A 19,326-nucleotide genomic window follows, 5' to 3' on the forward strand; every position below is an offset into this window, starting at 1 on the left:
TATTGAAACAATGTGTTCATGTTTTAAAACATGAAATTTGGTCACATACATGGTATGAATTTTAAAGAATTTTCATCATTTGTGTCTCTGTCCTAATTTTGTAGCTTCTGTTAGTTTTGAAATGCAAAAGGAGTAAGACAGCCTTGCTAATACTTCACATTTCATTCAAAATAAGAGCCACTTATCACCCACATCTGAAGGGGATCAGCTTTACTTTTCTTAATTTGTACAGACTGCTTTTCACAGATCCTTACTGCAAATGAGCCCAATATATCAGAATTTTCAGCATCTTTGAATGTCATCTTAGTGACCCTTTCTCTAAGGGTTCTCATGTGGCCTTGTCCTGTGCTAGGTCAGTAACAAGAACCAGCATTTTAAGCTGCCAAGGCAGTTATAAAATATTAGGAAAGGAAAGCAGCTTCATATTCTCCTACTGCCTAGAAATCCTGTTTGCATGTGTGTTAGCATGTGTGCCTTACCAGGACTGGCACATGCCAGTGCTACCAAACATCCGAACAGAGAGGAGTTAAATGTAGGATAAATGCTTTTTTTTTTCTCCTCTTCTTTGTTTGTCTCTTAGTGTCCTCATGTCCTTCCACTTTTCGCTTTTTCTGCCCCTCTGCATGGTCTGTGTCCCTCCCTTCTGCTCTGATGTTCCTCACTCTTCACAGGTGCCCATCATGCCTCTTTCTCTGAGGACCTGGGAGGAGCCTTTAACCTTCCTCTGATGAGTGGGGGTTTAGGATGTCTGGTCAGAATGCCCTGATACACATCGACACATTCATGGATCATTTTCTGTTCTGCAGGTTGGGAATCCACGTGTTGAGCTCACTCTTTCTGAACTGCAAGATATGGCTGCCCGACAACAGCAACAGATTGAAAATCAACAGCAAATGTTGGTTGCTAAGGTAATAATTATATACAGACCAATTTTTTTCAATATATGCAAGCATAAGTTTTGTAGATAGAGAAAAACATGCTAAGTCATTTCAGTTAAGCTAGAGAAATAGCTTGAGAAATCAATCCATCATTTTACCAGAATAATCTTAGCCTAGGCAAAGCACAGTCTTTTGGCATAAATACTGCTAGAACAACCTATGTGATGTGTCATTATAAAAATATTGCTAGGGTTTGTTTATCTCTCTTGTGTGGCCCCCTTCATGATCTGTGGCAGAGCAGGCTTGACTCCATGCTCATCTTTAGTGGCTTATTCAGTAGAGTAATAGTGGGGTGGGGTGAGAATATGCCAAATACATAAAAATTCATGTATTGCGTTTTCAGGTCTCAGAGACAGAAGAACCTAAGTATGTTTGCAGAGTGGGGAAGGGATTTAATGGTTTTGACATCGTTGTTGATGTTGTTTGAAGTATTATTCAGCATGCCTTTGATGCTTGGAATACCTAAGAGTCAACCTACTGATTCCTTTGTTCTTTCTTGATGGAAATAATACTAAAAAAATATTTTTCCGTGTGCACTCAGCAGAAGAATTATTATTTAGAACTGGAACATTTTCTTACAGCAGGTCATCTTGCTTAAAATGGTCTGTTGGACATACTTTGTCATCTTTGGGAAGCTGGGTAACAGCACTGGAAATTTATTTTGCCAACAGCAAGAAAACTGTTAATAGTGGCAGAAAACAAATGCCAGAGGAAGCATAACAGATGTATTTAAATGAGCATTCAGACTAGAGCTGTATTCGCATATCTATGTAAATATGTTATTTTTTCTCTAAAAAAAATCTTGAATCTCTAAACAAGATTTGTTAATTGATGGTAAAGAGTTTTTTCTAGGGCTGGTACATATTTCTATGAAATACAACATTTTCTGATTTGTGGAAGTAGAAAACCTGATCAAAACGATCGGGTTTTCTAAGTTAATGTGTTGGGGTTTTTTTTTTAATAAATGGGTAACAGATGTCTCTTGTTTCAAACCTCCTTTTGTCAGGAGCAACGTTTGCGTTACCTGAAGCAGCAAGAACGTCGCCAGCAGCAGTCTGTTTCTGAGAGTGAAAAGCTCCAAAAACTTAAAGAACGTGTTGAAACCCAAGAGACAAAGCTGAAAAAAATCCGTGCCATGAGAGGACAAGTGGACTACAGCAAGATGATGAATGGCAATTTGTGTATGTGGAATTCTTAATTTATTTACTGTTCACTGCATGACTAACAAATAATGCTATATTTTAAGTCACTACAGCATTGGAACAGGTTTTCAGGTACAATGTTTTTTGTTTTATGGAGGTTCTGTGTTTCCAGGACATTTGTATGCAACAGAACTTTTTGCTAGTTTTATATAGTCAAACATAAAGTCAGAGTTAAGTCTATTCTCTAACCATTAGGAAATCTTATGACTGTTAGCAAATTTGCAATACAAATATTTTATATGTATTTTAGATGTAGGGCTTGTTGGTGTATTTATTAGTATTTGTAGAATTAAAAATTAACAACTACTGCTTTATTTAATTGGTTTTTGTTATTTTTATCTTGTTAATTTTAGCAACTGAAATTGAGCATATAAGTGCCATGTTCCAGGAAAAGCAGCAGGAGCTGCAGGCTGCAGTGTTAAAAGTGGATCAACTCACTCAGCAACTGGAGGATTTAAGGAAAGGAAAACTGAATGGGTTTCAGTCTTACAATGGACAAATGACGGGGCCTGCAGCAATAGAATTAAAAAAGTTGTATCAAGAGCTACAGGTAAGTAACAAAAAGATGCTATTTGAATTATAACTGTAGATTTTAGAAGTTTTATTTCTGCTCTTATGTGTAGCAGTTTGGTTCTGTTACGCCTTATAAAAGTAGTGTGTTGGAATGTTGTTAATGTGTGAGGTTGTAGTTGGCATACAACCTTTTTTCAGAAAGAACTTCATTAGCTTTAAAAACTATTTTGTTTCTTATACATGTAATGATACAACGTCTGCAGGTGTTTTGAAGGGAGTATCTCAGGCTCTAGTACTGAAATACTGAAAGTCCAAATAATTTATTTATTTTAATCTCGCTCAAAAAATGTTTGTGAAACTAATTTTGATACTTTTCTATTTTGCACTGATCTGGGTATAGCAAGCTCACTTATATATCATCTTAACTTGGAGACATGACTGTAATTTTAAAAGTGTATTGTAAAGATATACCGGTATTGTCTGGTGTGAATAAACAAAACACATAGGAATTAAATAGCACATTTTAATAGAGTAATCAAAAATGCAAGCTGCACTATATTCCCTGCACTGGATAGTGCAACATAGTTGTAGTATATCCACACAGTATTCCCTGCATCAATATTGTATATCCCCTGCAAGAAGATTGTTATATCTTGAGTGTAGTTCTCACATGAGCAGTTAAGTGTCCAGTTTACATTGAAATTTTGTCAAATTGTGTGCTTATGTATCAGGAATTTGAAGGCTTCTTTTATTTACTCATGTGCTTTATTGTGATCAAAGTAACAGCTTGGTAACAGGTAAAATATTCAATATTTTAAAATTAATTTAAATTTCAAAATTAGGCTCATTTATTTTGATGAGCAAACTCGTACAGCAGAATTTAATCAATCCCATTTTCATGCATTAGGAGTAAGTGTCCATTTTTTCTCTTTTTACCCCTTCCCCATTTCTACAAGGCATATCTGCCTTTGAGTATTTCTAAGTGCAAAGATGCTCAATAGATGAAGATTTCTCTCTTGTGCTTTGCAGTGATCCCATATGTGTTTATCAAGACTTAAATTTGCCTCAGGTGTTTTTTGCTTGTAACATTACCATGAAAATCGGAACACTGAGACAATGTCTGAGTTATTAAAGGTGTGAAAAAATGCCAACAGCAAAGCAGGAGAAATAATTATAAGGAGTGTCATGGTTGATTTAAACCATAAAAGTAATCCACCTCATAACGTAGTGGAAAACTGCTGTGAAGGTTTCAGTTTAATCCCCATGCAGAGAGGAAAATCTTTGCCGAGCCCCTGCCCTAGCAGTTCAGTTAACACCCCCTCCAGACATCACAAAGTCTCATGTGGATCTGGAAACAGAATCAATAGCATAAATTCTGTTACAAGTTTTGTATCACTTAGTTTTTGTGATAGACAAACTGTCTTGGGTAAGGATAACTTAAAACAAACATTTTCTGTGATTTAATTCTTCACAGTAGAATTTTCTGAAATGTCTTTCTGCCTAGTTCCTCAATCCATTTTCTATAAATGGGATGCAGTCTGTATGTATTTAATAGGCATCCACTAGGTTTTTTAGGATACTTTTTCACTGTTTTCTTCTCAGAGTTGTTCATGATTGCAAATGCTAACTTGACAGGATGTGTGGAACCGTAGAGACACCAGAACAAGTGTTGATCCAAATTCCTTTGGGTTTTTTTAACACTGCATTACAAACTATCTTGCTAAGAGACAGAACGAGAACTGTTCTAACAAATGGGGTTTGTTTTTTTTTGGTTTTGAAGATCCGTAACAGGCTTAACCAGGAGCAGAACTCCAAGCTCCAGCAGCAGAAAGAACTCCTGAACAAACGCAATATGGAGGTGGCCATGATGGACAAGAGAATCAACGAGCTGCGCGAACGACTGTACAAGAAAAAAGTTGAGGCACGTCAAAAAGAAAACATTCCTGTAAGATAAACTGTTAAAAGGGCCACACTTCAGTTTATCAAGGGCCTATAAAAACTACATAGAATCTCCTTTTTTCCCACTCAAGTAATCCAGTTACCTATGATAAAAGTAGCAGGTCTCTTAAAACTATTCTAAGGTTTCTCATAGATATCCAAAAATTGTAAGACAGAATGTTTCCTTTTATTTTTCTTTATGGCACAGACAATACTATATTAAAAATTGGAAAAGTTTCTATTAGGAAGGAAAGTATGACTATGTGCTACATGTTTAAAAGTATGAATGCATTAAAAAACTGGGTATTATAAAATACTTACCTTCCAGTATGAAAAATAAATAAAAATATAAACAGTTTGATAAAGTTAGGCTTAACAGTTGTCTGAAACTTCAGAAATATCTGAAAAGTTGAATTCTGGATTTCCATATGTATGACATATTAATATACATATTATTGTAGAAGCATAGTGTATGATAACTTAATTGTAAGGTGTCCTAGCTACAGTGCATGGTTCTAGATCATTAAGTTTAGACCTCCCTGTTCATGCAGAAAGGTGTGGATTAAATGGACATTCACGTGTTAATTTGTCTAATTGTTTTCAGTTGAATCGTATTAATGGAACTTCATCACCCCAGTCATCCCTGAGTGCTTCAGGAAGGGTGGCAGCAGTAGGACCTTACATCCAAGTTCCAAGTGCTGGCACTTATGCTGTACCAGTAGATCCAGTTAAGCCACAGTCTCTCACCATTGCTCCCAACTCAACACATGGAAGATCAAAATCTGGTAAGTGCTTGTGTGATGTTTATCAATACATATGGTTTGAAAAGGGGCAATAAAGAAAAGGAGTAATTTTAAGAGACCCATTGTTGGCATAATTGGAGTAAGGGAGGAGGCAAGTTTCAGATGTGTTAATACTGTTCCAATTCATTCATGGACATCGGTCATTTGATCTGTGGCATTTTTGCTTCTTTCCATTAATTTTTCTTAGGAAATTGAGCGTTTTCTTTGAAATTTTACTGGCTGATACATCCCTAAAAGGGGCATGTTTTCTTCACAGATTCTATATTGTGTCTTTAATAGCTTTTTCAATTAGTTTGTGTGTTTGAATATGATAGTGAACTCTGTGAAAAACTGTATTATAAATAACTATTTACAGTATGTTGTTTTTTATCAAGTAAAACAAAGCTAATGAGTAAATAATAAGAATAATACTTTTCAGAAGGAGACTAAATAGGAAAATAGAATAAAACTACGAGAGGTTTTTGCTCCATCTGGGATGTGGGAATTTATGGTCTTTGAAGCATTTCTGAAATGGACTAACTATAACATTGATGCTGTTTACTTGTTTCTGCCCTATTTAGTGAAGAAGCTGCCCCTCCAGAACTCCCCAGAACTTTGGTTTGAAATTGGCTCCCATGTCTCCCATCATTAATAATTCCATCTAAAATTTTCAAATAGAATTATTATTTAATTTGTGTTGGAGGCTGAAGGAAGCAGGTCATATTTGTGCCTTAACTTCTCAATTCCAGCAAATTTCACCTGTCTGCTCATGCCTTAGAAAAATCAGAATTTTTAAGAAATTATAAGCCAGGAAAATATACATAATACAAATAAAAATGCATGATCCCATTGGTCTAACCATAAGACTTATTTTACCTGGTCTCCTTGGAAAGATCAGAAAGGAGATAAGGATCAACTAGGAGACAAAAGCTGTTGCAATAGTCACATACATTCAAGGACTTAAAACTGAATATTCCAGCAAAATTCACATCATGATTTCCAGATGGGGAGGAGGAGATGGGAGAAGACAATCTGAACCTCTCTGCAGGAAAGAATGTCAGAAATGCCCCCCCACCCTGCCACACCCCCCAAAAAGCCCCAAGTCAGAAAGTAAAACTGGCCAAACAAAACTTAAAAAAAAAGACTCCAGTATTTCCCATTGATATTACTGATTTAGCAATACCTTTATCAGCTAAAAGTATTGAAAATCTGTGCAAACCCCGTCACTGTGGTTTTATGGAAAACTCTCAAGAAGATGGAATGACTTAATTGTGGGGGTGAAGGTACGGATTTGCAACAGTTTTGTTTTTCAATTTGTGGGTCCTCCTTCCACGTATGGAAAAGGACAGTTCCAACTTTTAAGTTTACCAACTAAAAACCACAATTCTGTAATATCAACCTCCCAAAATATATATACCCACTTCTAGACCTACCTCAGGATTTTTAATATTGTAAAAGTAATTATTCTGCCTTAGGACTGGCTTTGTATTTATTATTTTTAAGAGACTTGAATGAAGTTCTGTAAAATAGATTTATGTAAGGAGAAGCGTACATGCTCCCAGGAAGAAAGGAAATTGAGAATTTATTTCGACAGTCATGCTTTTATTTCTCATTCTCTGAGTGTTCCTGTTCTAATGTTCTCCATTGTCATTGTTATAATTTGTCCACCACTTTTTTTCTTTCTTTTTCTGTGTAACTGGATCTGCCTTGGTGCGTCCGGTAGAGACAGACTGTGGGTGTGTGAAAAAATCTCCAGACACCTGGAAGGTTTCTGATTTAGACATAATAGTGGATCCTATTCTGTCACCTCCCACTTCTCTTCAGTCTGCTGTTCACAATGTCATCCGCCTGGCACCTACTCTGTTTGACACCCAGCACTGTGAGTCCGTAGAAGATCTCTGGCTAGCTAAGAACTCAGTTTTTAATATGGTCATCTGAGCTCTTGCACACAGATGCATATTAAACAGCATCTTTAGAACCTGTGTTGTGGTCTGGCGTGTAGATGATGCTGTTGAAATGTAAATTGGTTGACAAGTTGCTTTTCATCTCTGAAGGAAATAGATTTGCAGCAAATTCATCCCAGGAGTACTGGAGTAGTGTACCAGGGATGAGTTTTCTTCTCTGAAAAACCTCAACATTTTCTCAGTGTTAGAAATTTCTGGCAATCGCTAAAGCATTTTAGTATATTTTGGATTGGATAAATGTATAAAATACATCTTAATTGAGTTACTTAATTTGAGGCTTAGTTTGAGTTACTTTGTGGGAAACCTCAAGTTTCCGTGTTGCACTGACCCCAGAGTTGGGATAAAAGCTCACTCTGCCCAAGTCAGTACCCAGAGTCTTGCTGCCTTCCATTTGACTTGGAGCATACTTCAATTGCTGTAGTAAGTAACCTGGATCCAGACCTACAAAAATTTTAGGGAAAGTCAGAGAAAATGCACAAAACCTTTTGTGTCTGTGTGTCACTGTCTTATTTCTGTAAATGCACAATGGCCTGGTGAGAGCTAAAATGCACTGGGTGTTACGTTTACAGGCACAGGCAAGAGGGTGCATTTGGAGGGGTAGATGGAGCCAGTTGCTGTGGGGTGGCTGAGAACAGGAGGGTTGGCCTCAGATCCCCCCTAGACCAGGTTGCTCAAAGCCTCATCCAGCTTGGCCTTGAACACCACCTCCAGGGATGGGACATCCACAACATCTCTGGACAACTTGTGCCACTGACTCCCCACCCTCAGTGTAGGTCAGAGAGAGAAGAGAGAGTCTGAATTTACTTCCAGTCTGTTACCTCAGAATCTGGGGATAAACATGCTGCTTACAATAAGTTTTTGTGTATCTGTCTTTCAAATAGAAGTGTTTAATTTTCAGGTAAGATGTTTAAATGTGTCATGTCTTTTGCTGTTGTTTCTGCAAGTGCTTTCTTCATAACTAAACTTACAGATCCAGATGCTTTCATGTTTAGCATGAATCAATTATAACACCTTTCACTGACCTTCAAAACAAAGGTTTTACTGAATTGTAACCTGACTGGAGGTATAGAATGTCTTGTGTATTTTGTACAGTAAGCATTAATTCAATGCATAGTTGGAAAATTTTCCATTATTTAGGGCCTAAGTGTTTTTGGTGTCGCTCTTGATAAGCAGATGATCAGAAACAATTACAAATAAAACCCACAACATTTTCAGCTCTTGGATAATGCCAGTATTACAACTGGCAGTGCCAATATGAAAGCTGGGCTTCATTATTTTACTTCCTGGCAGTTTGCAAGTGTGAAAAGTGATTTCTGGAATATATATACTGTATTCTCAGTGTAAAAATATACAAGTGTTAATCCTCTTTTAGAGATACTCAAAAAAGAGGATAAGGCTCATGGACAGAAAGTAGAGTGGTGATGGAAAATTCGCTCTCATCAGAATGTTCCTATGCAGCTTATTTTGACACTGTCTATTTTACCAGACAGAGAATTCTAGAAATAGTCCTGCTGATTCTGTTTTCTGGAGGCTTAAAACTGAAATAGGAAACTTGGCCTCTAAATACCTGATTTTCATTTGATATTATATTACTGTGGGGTCCAGAAATCCCATTGAATCTCCACAAATGCACAATCCCCCTCCATTTTAGCTCCTATCACATAGTACAGTCAATTACATGTTACAAGTCACCTTTACATTGAAGTGCTCCACTACAACAATTACAAGCCATAGGGGTGGAGGAATGATCTCCAGTCTCCTTAGAGGAAGACATGCCTGAAGTTTAATCTTTTAAAGGCAAATCAAATCCTTAGGATCTAACATAGGATTTATTTAGTTACTGTAAACCATATTTAATTATTAGGCTACTTAAACTCTTTTGCTTACTTAGAGAATTGAAACTAAATAGTCTCGCACAGTTAATAAAGTAACATCCATGCATCTAGGACTTCATTAAGGATTTGTTGCTTCAGTTTATGTGCAGCTATGCATGCTTTTTTGCATATGATGAAGATAAAAGCCCATGACTTGCATCTTGATGCTGTGAGTTAAAGTTGTCAGCTGATTTTATAAATTTATTTAATATTAAATCTCTGGGGCAATTCTAAATGGGTGAGTATGTTGAGGAAAAACAAAAGGTGAGTTAACCACCGCTTCCAGCAAAGGAATGTGTGCTTTTGTTCCACCCTGCTGTCGAAGGGAGTTTTTACATCCTGTTATGGGTGAATGAATCTGGTAACCATAGTTTAAATTTGGAGTAAGTCCACTCAGGGCTTACATAGACTTAACATTTACTGTAGTTTGACTTTGTCTCTGGATAGTACCCAAAGAATTGTGTTGATGAAGTGTTTCTGTACAGATTGTTACTCTGAATTTGTTTACCTTCTAATAGCAGAATATGCAACACTCAAGCCAAAATTTCAATCACATTTTTCTATAGAAATTTTCAGTGCAATTTGAATGTTAAAGGGTAGTGAACACACATTCTATGCGGTGATTTGGCTTTCAGTATTGATTTCTGAATCAAATAATAATGATTTGTCTCACTTCTAGAATAAAACTAATCCCACTGTAATTAAGATGTTTTATTTCACATGTTGTTTTGCTTGTTTGCAATGCTAGTATGGATTATCTTAAATCTAGTATTTTTGTCTGTTTTCAAGCTAATGATGGAAATTGGCCAATACTTAAACAGAGCTCAGCCCCTGTGGTAAAACCTCCTCAGATCTCCAACACAGACTGGAAAGAATCAAGCATGGATACTGCTTTAAAACAAGGAACTATATCCAGCCAACCTTTGCCAACTTCAGTATTAGGAAGTACTGATAAGCTGGTGGGTTTAATCGGTGATATATTTATAGATCTGCTTTGCTGAAATTATGAACCTTTGGCTCTCATACCTGAACTCACTTCAATTAGATACACATTCCATTTCCCTGCTGCTGTTTATTTAAAAAGAAAATTATATTTTTCTGTTCCTTTCCGTTCTTATCACATTAAAATATGTGGGTTTGTTTTAACTTCAATACTTTGTATTCCTTCCTGTTCTTTTACATATCTAGTCTCCCCATTTCCCTCTTTGCTTCCTCTAATCCTCTTCCCCCCCTTCATGTTTTTCTAGTTCATATCTTTTTTAGTCTTTTTTCTTTGTATAGATTATTACTTTTTCAGTGTACTCTTTTTCTCAAAAATCTCACAAAATAAGTCATTAAATCCATCCTTAAGTGAGACTACTAGTGGTATCTGTCTTCACTGTGATAGTACTTTATGAATTCTTTAAGACTATAATATTTCAAGAACAAAGACTTGATCTTTAAGTTGTTCTGGTAAACTCTGACAGTGTGTGTTGTCAAGATCAACTAGACATTGAGATCTGGAACCTAGAACAAGTTCATCAGGCTTTACATGTATGTAAATAGTTTCAAATTTATATGAATGTGTTACAGCTGAAAGTACCTTTCAACAGTGGCCTTTGTCTGAGTTATGATGAGATCCTCAGATAAACTCAGGCAGAATCATATCTAGTGATAAAGGAACAGAAATTGTTTATGTTGGCTCCTTTTCTGTCCCACAAGATTGCTAGTATGGTATGTTGAAAAAGGAATGTTCTTGCTCAGAAGTACTTTATTTCATTAAATGGTATATATTATTTATTGTTCTTACACAGGGTCTTGATCTGGGGAAGGTGCCACCAACAGTTCCTGGTGTAAGCAAGCAGTTGCCTCAGAACTATGGGACCTATCCAAGCCCAGTTCCCTTAGGAACAGGTTCTACAAACTCTCTAGAAAGAAGGAAGGATGGCAGCCTGCCCAGACCTGGCACCAGTATAGCAAATCGGCAGAGGCCGGTTCCGCTCCCGCCGCCCAGCAACGTGCACCAGCCCAGCTCTTCTCAGCAGATCCAGCAGAGAATTTCTGTCCCTCCCAGCCCCACGTATCAACCCTCTGGTCCCCCCTTGTTCCCAGGAGGAGAGGGCAGGCCAGAACTGCCTTTGACTGTGGCAATCAGACCTTTTCTCGCTGATAAAGGATCCAGACCTCAGTCTCCCAGGAAAGGGCCACAGACAGTGAACTCCAGTTCCATCTACTCAGTGTATCTGCAGCAAGCAACACCACCAAAGAATTACCAACAAGCTGTGTACAATACTTTAAATAAGTCAGTAAAAGCAGGTAGACTACATTTTGCTTTTTTTTTCTTTAAAATACATTAAGATCTACTTGTTTGGAAAACTTGTCTAAGTCTGTGAGAAAAGTAATTTTTGTGTATGCAGCATAGTAAAAAAAAATTCTTTATATTTTTGAGATTATCAATAACTATGCATTGATTTACCTTTTATTTTAAAACAATATGCAATTGGAACAATATAGCTTGGATACTTTATCAATACTTTGATAAATTAGTTGAAAAAACAGTGTCTAGATAAGAGAGTTTTGCTCCTCTTACTGTTTCCTCGTGAAAGAGGAAAAACATTCCAGATGCTACTTGTAGCTTATAACTGTAAGCATCAACATCACAACAGGTAAGTATTTATTTCTATTTTGACAGTCCCCAGAACAATTTTTTTTTCTTTCTGTATTGGTGTCAAACAAGTAGCAATAGTTTATTTAAATATATTTTATTATGTAATTTAAGAACATAATTTTATTATGTAATTTAAGAACACTGTTTTCCATCTTTCTTTCCTGCAGTTTATGGAAAGCCTGTATTACAGTCTGGTTCAACCTCTCCCTCACCCTTGCCATTCCTTCATGGCTCTTTGCCTGCCCAGTCTCCCTCACAGCCACAATCTCAGCCTCAGACTGAGGTCATTGAAAAAGATCAAGAGCTGGAAAATGCTCCACCACCCAGTGAAAACAGCAATGTGGAAAACATTCCCCGTCCTCTCAGTCCTACTAAGCTCACCCCCATTGTGCACTCGCCCCTACGGTATCAGAGTGATGCTGACCTGGAGGCTCTGAGGAGAAAATTGGCCAATGCTCCGAGGCCGTTAAAGAAACGCAGCTCCATCACCGAGCCAGAGGGCCCGAGTGGACCAAATATACAAAAGTTATTGTACCAGCGCTTTAATACCCTGGCTGGAGGGATAGAAAGTGCTCCTTTTTATCAGCCAAGCAATCCACAGGACTTCATAGGCAACTTAGCTGATGTTGATAACGGGAACGCCAGCACCAATGGCAATATTGAAGAACCAATCCCTGTGCAACCTACAGTTCCTGTCCCTGATGAGCCACCCCCTTCATCAGATGCCAATGACAATGAGTTACCTTCTCCTGCTACTGAGGAGTTGATAAGCACTGAAACCACAAATCAAACACCTGAAACAAATGAAGACAACAACAACAACATTTCTATAGTTCCTTCTACTGAGCAGTCACCCAGTCCCACGCCAGAGGTCAGTTCTCCAGTAGAAGATGAAGCTCCTTTGCCACCTGCTCTTCCTCCTCCACTTCCTCCAGTAAGTAACAAAGCAAAAGAACAACTTTGTGAACTACAGAATAACCTTTGTGCTTAAGCATGACTGGAACATGGTAAGCTTCTGCTCAGTGGTATCTTTGCACTTGAAGTCTCATGATATTAAAAGAAAAGACAATCAGAGGAGTTTCAGGGAGGATTCTGATGGATTAGTTTCTTTACTACTCTAGCTGCTTAATAAGGAAAACATGCAAACAGGTAACAGGAGGTTGTGTATGTGTTTTTCAACTTTTTGGAGGTTCTTGTTGTAGAACTTATTCTGGAATAGGAGATTCCAATTTTATTTTTTTTTAATTTGTTCAGGCCTTCAAAGATAACTATTTGTATGAAACTAAGAGTAAGCTATGTCAGTGGGAAGCCTTTTAATTTGCAGGCAAGCTGAAATTGCTCTTCTGGGGAAACTGCACTCCTTTTCCCCTCTCAAAGGAGATGGAACACGACTAACTTCAGCAGCAGCACAGCTGGCTTGTGATAGCAGAAATGTTCTTCTAATGGGCTTGTCACATACTTCGAATTGCTTTCAAAGTCCATCCTCCAGCTGCACTAAAATCTTTTAAATACTTGCCATTACCAAAATCTACCACATTTGGAGAATTGAAAAATACAGAAAAAAATGGATTTTATTCTTTGTTGTTGTGATATCACTCACTCTTTGAAACCAAGGTTTATCCTCACTTTTAGATTCAGGTGGGAACCTTGCATTCTTCTGAGAATTCGACTGCAGTCTGCACAAGGCTTTGTATGGTTTTCCATGAGCATAAGGGCCAGGAGACTTCTGGGAGAATGGGATATGCCAGCAACTAATGTTATTCATAATGTCAAGGGTTTGTTTTCCAAACTGAAATAGCCATCCTATATAGGACCCTAAGTGAAAACAGATCCTACAGAGCTAGAGACGAAAAGCATTCTGTAAAAGCTGTAGTTAATAATAGAGTATTTTTTCCACAGCAAGTGAAAAAGATGCATGTAAGGGATTCAGAATATTCTCAATACACATTTAAATGTGCTTCAGATCTTGAAAATGCTGCATCTGATAACACCTTCTAGAATGCCACATAAAATAGCTTCATGTTCTGTACTTTTTGTTCCTTCAACAAAACTCCCAAGTCTGACCTACAACAGAGATTCCTGCTAATTCAAGACATTGATTCCTCTAAGTACGGACTCTGGCTTAATTGTGTGGTGCTTTCCAGACTAAGCAAAAGTTTTCAGTGTCTTAGATAATCCACCAGTAATATGCACAGCTTACATTAGATACAATTAAGATGATGATGCTTAAAACACTGACTTAAGTACTTCATGCCTTGTACTATCTTTAATTAGAAGCTTTGAAACTATATTGGCTTGCTTTTTCATTTTTTAACTGCATAAAATGTAGTAACGTATCAAGCCTTTTATTTAGAGACTTAAATAAAAATGATTTCATTGCTCTAAATATAATTTAAGGCAGACAAGATTCATAAATGAATCATTTTTTTCTACTTGTGCAACCTGAAATGATGCCTTCCACCCTTCATCTTTACTCAGACAAAACGTACCAACTTGAAGAAACCCAACTCAGAAAGAACAGGCCATGGTTTGAGAGTGAAGTTCAACCCCTTGGCTCTCCTCCTAGATGCTTCTTTGGAGGGTGAATTTGATCTGGTGCAACGAATCATATATGAGGTAAGCTTTTAAACAATGGCAACCCCATGCAGTATTCAGGAAAAAGAAAGTGCTAAACTATTTTATGTTTTCAACAGGTTGATGATCCCAGTAAACCAAATGATGAAGGCATTACACCTTTGCATAATGCAGTGTGTGCTGGTCATCACCACATTGTGAAGTTCCTGCTCGATTTTGGTGTAAATGTAAATGCAGCAGATAGTGATGGCTGGTAAGTGTCAAGATTTTTAACCTATTATCTGGGAGAAGCACCATTTAGATGCACATTCAAAATTTAATTCAAACCTGTTCTGGGAACAATTTCCTTCCTCTTTATCCCCATCAAATGAGTACTCTCTAAGCTGTAGATGGAGATGAACTCAAATGCAAGGTTACAGCATGTTCAGCCCCCAGGCAAGCACACTTAAACCATAAATTAGATTACAGTTTGTGATAATTAGTGGTAGAGTTGCATTTCTTGTTCAGATGCTGAAATAATCAAACTATAAATAACAAATGACAAAAGTCATTTTGCTTGTTTCTTCATCATAGATGCCACTACAGATGTTGGTGTTCTTGGAGAATCTCACCTTTCGGGTAGCTGTAGCATTCCTGAAGTATTTCAGGGTGGGAGGGAATGTGAATCCTCAACTTTGTTTTACCTTTCAGGATTCCTTGTATTGTAAAATGCCCTCTCACGCCCAACAGCTTTGTAAACTGTGAAAATTATTAGTTTTGCTGTCATCTGTTTCATAATGTTTGGCTTTACTGGAGTCAGGTAAATCCTGAAATCCACCCTAGCTGCTTGACAGGTTTTAGACAATGCATACACATACTATAAACATAAAGAAAAATTTCCTTCTAAAACAGACAGGCTGTAAATGGCAAGATGAGAGTTAGGATTCATGGAAGCTTCTTTTTTCACATGTACATTTTTTTGATTTATTTTAGGACACCCTTGCATTGTGCAGCTTCTTGCAATAGTGTTCATCTCTGTAAACTACTGGTTGAATCTGGGGCAGCTATTTTTGCTTCAACTATAAGTGATATAGAAACTGCTGCAGACAAGTGTGAGGAGATGGAAGAAGGTTATATTCAGTGTTCCCAGTTTTTGTATGGTAAGCTGTGACACCAACCCTTTCCTAAGATTCATCGTGATTTGTCCCTCTGATCTGTGTGAAACATCTGCTTAGGCCCCAGACTGGATGATATGGCCCATCAGGTCCCTGTGCTTCTAAGTGCTCAAACCATCATCACGTTTTCACTGTGATGTTTGTCTTAGTCCTTTGGGTTTTGAATTACTTCACAGGCTACTTCAAATATAAAGATTTTTAAAGTTTTAATTTGGCTTCATTTCAAGGAAATTCTAAGTGCTTAAACCATCATCACATTTTCACTGTGATGTTTGTCTTAGTCCTTCTGGGTTTTGAATTACTTCACAGGCTACTTCAAATATTAAGATTTTTAAAGTTTTAATTTGGCTTCATTTCAAGGAAATGTTTCTACAGGGAGGTTTTGACCATAACAGTGAGTTGTCAAGTATTTTGACAGAGAGACTCCTAACTTCCAGATGCACAGGCTGTCGACTGAATTCTAATAGTAGGAACAGCCTTTTGTTTCCCATAAAATGATATTGAGAGTTGGTGTTTCCAAGGCATTTTGACAAGGCAGCATGTTCTGTGTAGTGTATTTTCATCTCTATGCTGAAATTCAGACCTATTCTATTACCTGGGCAGCTATTGTATTATCTGGGCATCTGAGATCTATACCCACATTTCTATCAGATCACACAAAGAAAGAAATACACTTTATGAATAATTAATTCACAGGAGTGCTTAGTTACTAAAATATATTTTGCAAGAAAAGTATTTCAATGGAGCAGACAAATTTTTCATTTTCATCAGAGAATTTAAGCTTCAATAAGGCTCTTTCAGATCTGGCATTGTGAGTTCTGAAAGCCACAAGCGTCCCTGTACAAGGCCTGCTGTAGGAAGCAGTTTCCACTGCATGTACAATAAAAGAGAAAAACCTCATTCTCTAAATCATTCTGTAAGATTTTTTTATCATGCAGTTAAATTTCTGACAGCATTTCATCATGGAAGTGCTGAAAACTGTTTATGAAATGTTATTAACAGGAGACTAATATTTAGGCCATCGTGTCAATAGTAAAAATCTGAGGGGAAAAAAGAGGCTATTTTACCATCTGGTGTTGTTAACAGGAGTGCAGGAGAAGCTGGGAGTGATGAATAAAGGGGTGGTGTATGCTCTGTGGGATTATGAAGCCCAGAACAATGACGAGCTGTCATTCCACGAGGGCGATGCCATCACTATCCTGAGGCGCAAGGATGACAATGAAACGGAGTGGTGGTGGGCCCGCCTCAATGACAAGGAAGGCTATGTGCCTAAAAACCTCCTCGGGGTAAGTTCTTTCACCCTCTCCCTCCTATTTCAAATGCACCTGAAGTAGGAACAGAAGATTGATCTTTAGTCAGAATTCCTCTGTGCACCATCCACAGCACTATGAAGTGGTGTAAAGCAGATTATTCTCTCTAGCCTCTCTGCCATTGTAAACAAACAGGAGGGGCTACTGTTAGGAGACTGGTGCTGGTTGTCATTGAGCAAGTTAGTATACTGAATATAGTTTATGCTTTAATGAGACTTTTTTATCCTCCTTGGCTAAAATATAGAGCCCTTAAGGAAAGTATGGTGGCTTTATTAGTCAGCTTGAAGCCTTGGTTCAAAAAGTTCTTGGGGAAGGTTTTTAATACCTGGTGCAAGATAAGAACATAGGTGTGTGTGAGTTTAAAACAGGAAAGAGCCTTGAAGATGACAACTGTGGGCACATTGTTTATTCTGCTCAGACAGATGGAACACTGTCAGGAGAGGCCAGGAATGTAAGGTGACTAAGTGGAGAGCTACTGAGGACAAAATGCATAAGAGAACCTTGCAGAGCAGGAAATAAGCTCTCTGGAGTGCTCAACAGGGAATTTTTGTACTTATGTAAAAGCCTTCTTTTTCTGTTCTGCATCTTGAACTAAATGCACCATGTCATTTTCAGAGCAGCCATGTTGCTGCCATTGGCAGGAGTAAATCAGCTCTTTTCCTCCTGCTTCTTGTTTTTCAGGAGTGTCCTAAGAACACCCCCAAGCTTACAAAACCCCACCCCCCAAAACACTTCATCACCCAGTTCTGCCTAATAAGTACCCCTTACTTATACAGTATTTAAGTTGGTGTTAACCATGCAAAACCTAATACTGTTATTCTGTTTTTTTAGTTATATCCACGAATAAAACCTCGACAGCGAACCCTTGCTTGAATTCAGTTGTACGACAGTGCAGCACCATGCTGGTAACTGGAAACTTAGAACATACACTGGAGCCATCATTTTTGGTCATTTCACACAGAGAAATAAAACTATGATATTTAGTTTTAATGGTGCTTTCTCTTGTTAAATGGACAGCATCCAGGATTTCCAAGATCTGCGGTTTGTAAATGAGGATTGTTTGTGTGACCAGCACTGACGAGGAGAGCGATGCCTCCGCCGCCGTAGCCAGTGCTGCGCCAGCTCTCGTCTAACGCGGTGTTTTCAGTCAGAGTTCCGTGGTAGGAGCTTCCTTGTGTTCCGTGTTCAGAGGTGTCATTTGCAGAGTGCAGATGCACTGTCCAGTTTGCTCCAACCCCCCACAGCAACTGTCCCATGTCAGTTTTGGGTATTTCTGTTCCATACCAGTGAATGTTGAGTTCTCATTACCCATCAACTCTTTGGGTTCTAGGACACAAGATCTTCACTTGTTACATGCATAATTAAGTAGTTACCAAAGCTTGGTGAAGGCTAGGATTTTAGGTGGCAACACGGTAAACACTTAAATCCTAGTCTGGACAACCCCAACGAAAGCTTTACCTAGTCTAGCATCTTGCAGTATTTGCATTTAGAATCAAGCTAGAGAACTAACAAAAACCAACAGTATTTGTACACTTCTCAAAGTCCCTACACAATATTTCACTTGGTGTTTTATTTTCTTATTATTCAGCCTACAGCACCGGTGTTACCTCTACGAATGTAAAGGTTCCCCTACTAACCCCCTGAGCTCATCCAGCCTGGACACAACAGTTAGTACAGAAGTTGCAGCAGCTTAAGGGATTTGTATGTCTGCAGGGATGAAAGTGCAATAGTTGAAAAGGGTAAGAGTCTGGTAAGAGTTATATTGTGTCACCTGAAGTCTGCCTGAATCAGTCTAGAAGAAAATATGAAGGACTGGATAGAAGTAGAGAAAGACGGTCGTGTAGATGCCAAGTGGAGGAGAAGAAAGAAACAAGGTTTAGAGAAGGATTTAAGAAAGGCAATAGCTTATTTGAGGACAGTTTCTGTGGTTCTTGGCAGCCTACAACTGCTGCCAAGGCAAGTTATGCAATAACCTGTTCCACTACATTGTAGTTTCAAGCAAAAAAGAAAAACCCCACAAACAGGCACTTCACTGGAATTTTAAATGTACATGATTTTATATACCAGAAGTATATTTTGAACTTCCCATTATAAGTTTTAGCCATATTTCTTGTAATTCTCTCCCATTTAACAGTATGCAATTTGATTAACTCTTCATGTACAAGTTCTGTGTATAATTTATATATCCATTTCTGCAGTGCTGTAACTTGCTTTTACCACAGGTCAGCATTAACTGTATATATTGTGGTGAAAAGTGAAAGGGTATTATTGTTGAAGAATTTGCTACATGAATGTGATGATTTCAAGAGCCTATGATACACTAATTCAGAGAACATGTAAATGTGCACAATAAAGTACTGCTAAGGCATGGCTGCATTCTCCACTCTCTTTATAGAGGTCTCGACAGCAGATGTGGCTTTGGTCAGAGTC

The 19,326-nt window shown here is 37.9% G+C and overlaps 1 protein-coding gene across 5 annotated transcripts in view; it reads left to right on the forward strand.

Moving 5' to 3' along the window:
• PPP1R13B (protein phosphatase 1 regulatory subunit 13B) overlaps positions 1-19,266 on the forward strand; it is a 69,520-nt gene extending 50,254 nt beyond the window's left edge. For 2 of the 5 annotated variants that reach the window (XM_039712508.1, XM_039712510.1), the window contains exons 5-18: positions 807-908; positions 1,945-2,119; positions 2,494-2,690; positions 4,434-4,598; positions 5,196-5,376; positions 7,097-7,252; positions 10,001-10,170; positions 11,005-11,506; positions 12,026-12,792; positions 14,337-14,474; positions 14,552-14,685; positions 15,405-15,571; positions 16,673-16,872; positions 17,728-19,266. In XM_039712508.1, coding sequence (XP_039568442.1) covers positions 807-908; positions 1,945-2,119; positions 2,494-2,690; positions 4,434-4,598; positions 5,196-5,376; positions 7,097-7,252; positions 10,001-10,170; positions 11,005-11,506; positions 12,026-12,792; positions 14,337-14,474; positions 14,552-14,685; positions 15,405-15,571; positions 16,673-16,872; positions 17,728-17,769 — 3,096 coding nt within the window. In that variant the 3' untranslated portion in view covers positions 17,770-19,266. The remainder of the gene's footprint in view (positions 1-806; positions 909-1,944; positions 2,120-2,493; positions 2,691-4,433; positions 4,599-5,195; positions 5,377-7,096; positions 7,253-10,000; positions 10,171-11,004; positions 11,507-12,025; positions 12,793-14,336; positions 14,475-14,551; positions 14,686-15,404; positions 15,572-16,672; positions 16,873-17,727) is intronic. The other 3 variants (XM_039712509.1, XM_039712511.1, XM_039712512.1) reach the window with 3 other exon arrangements.
• The last annotated feature ends 60 nt before the right edge of the window (positions 19,267-19,326 follow it).

Source organism: Passer montanus, unplaced genomic scaffold (assembly GCF_014805655.1).
Source record: "Passer montanus isolate IOZ18808 unplaced genomic scaffold, ASM1480565v1 scaffold27, whole genome shotgun sequence".
NCBI lineage: Eukaryota > Metazoa > Chordata > Aves > Passeriformes > Passeridae > Passer > Passer montanus.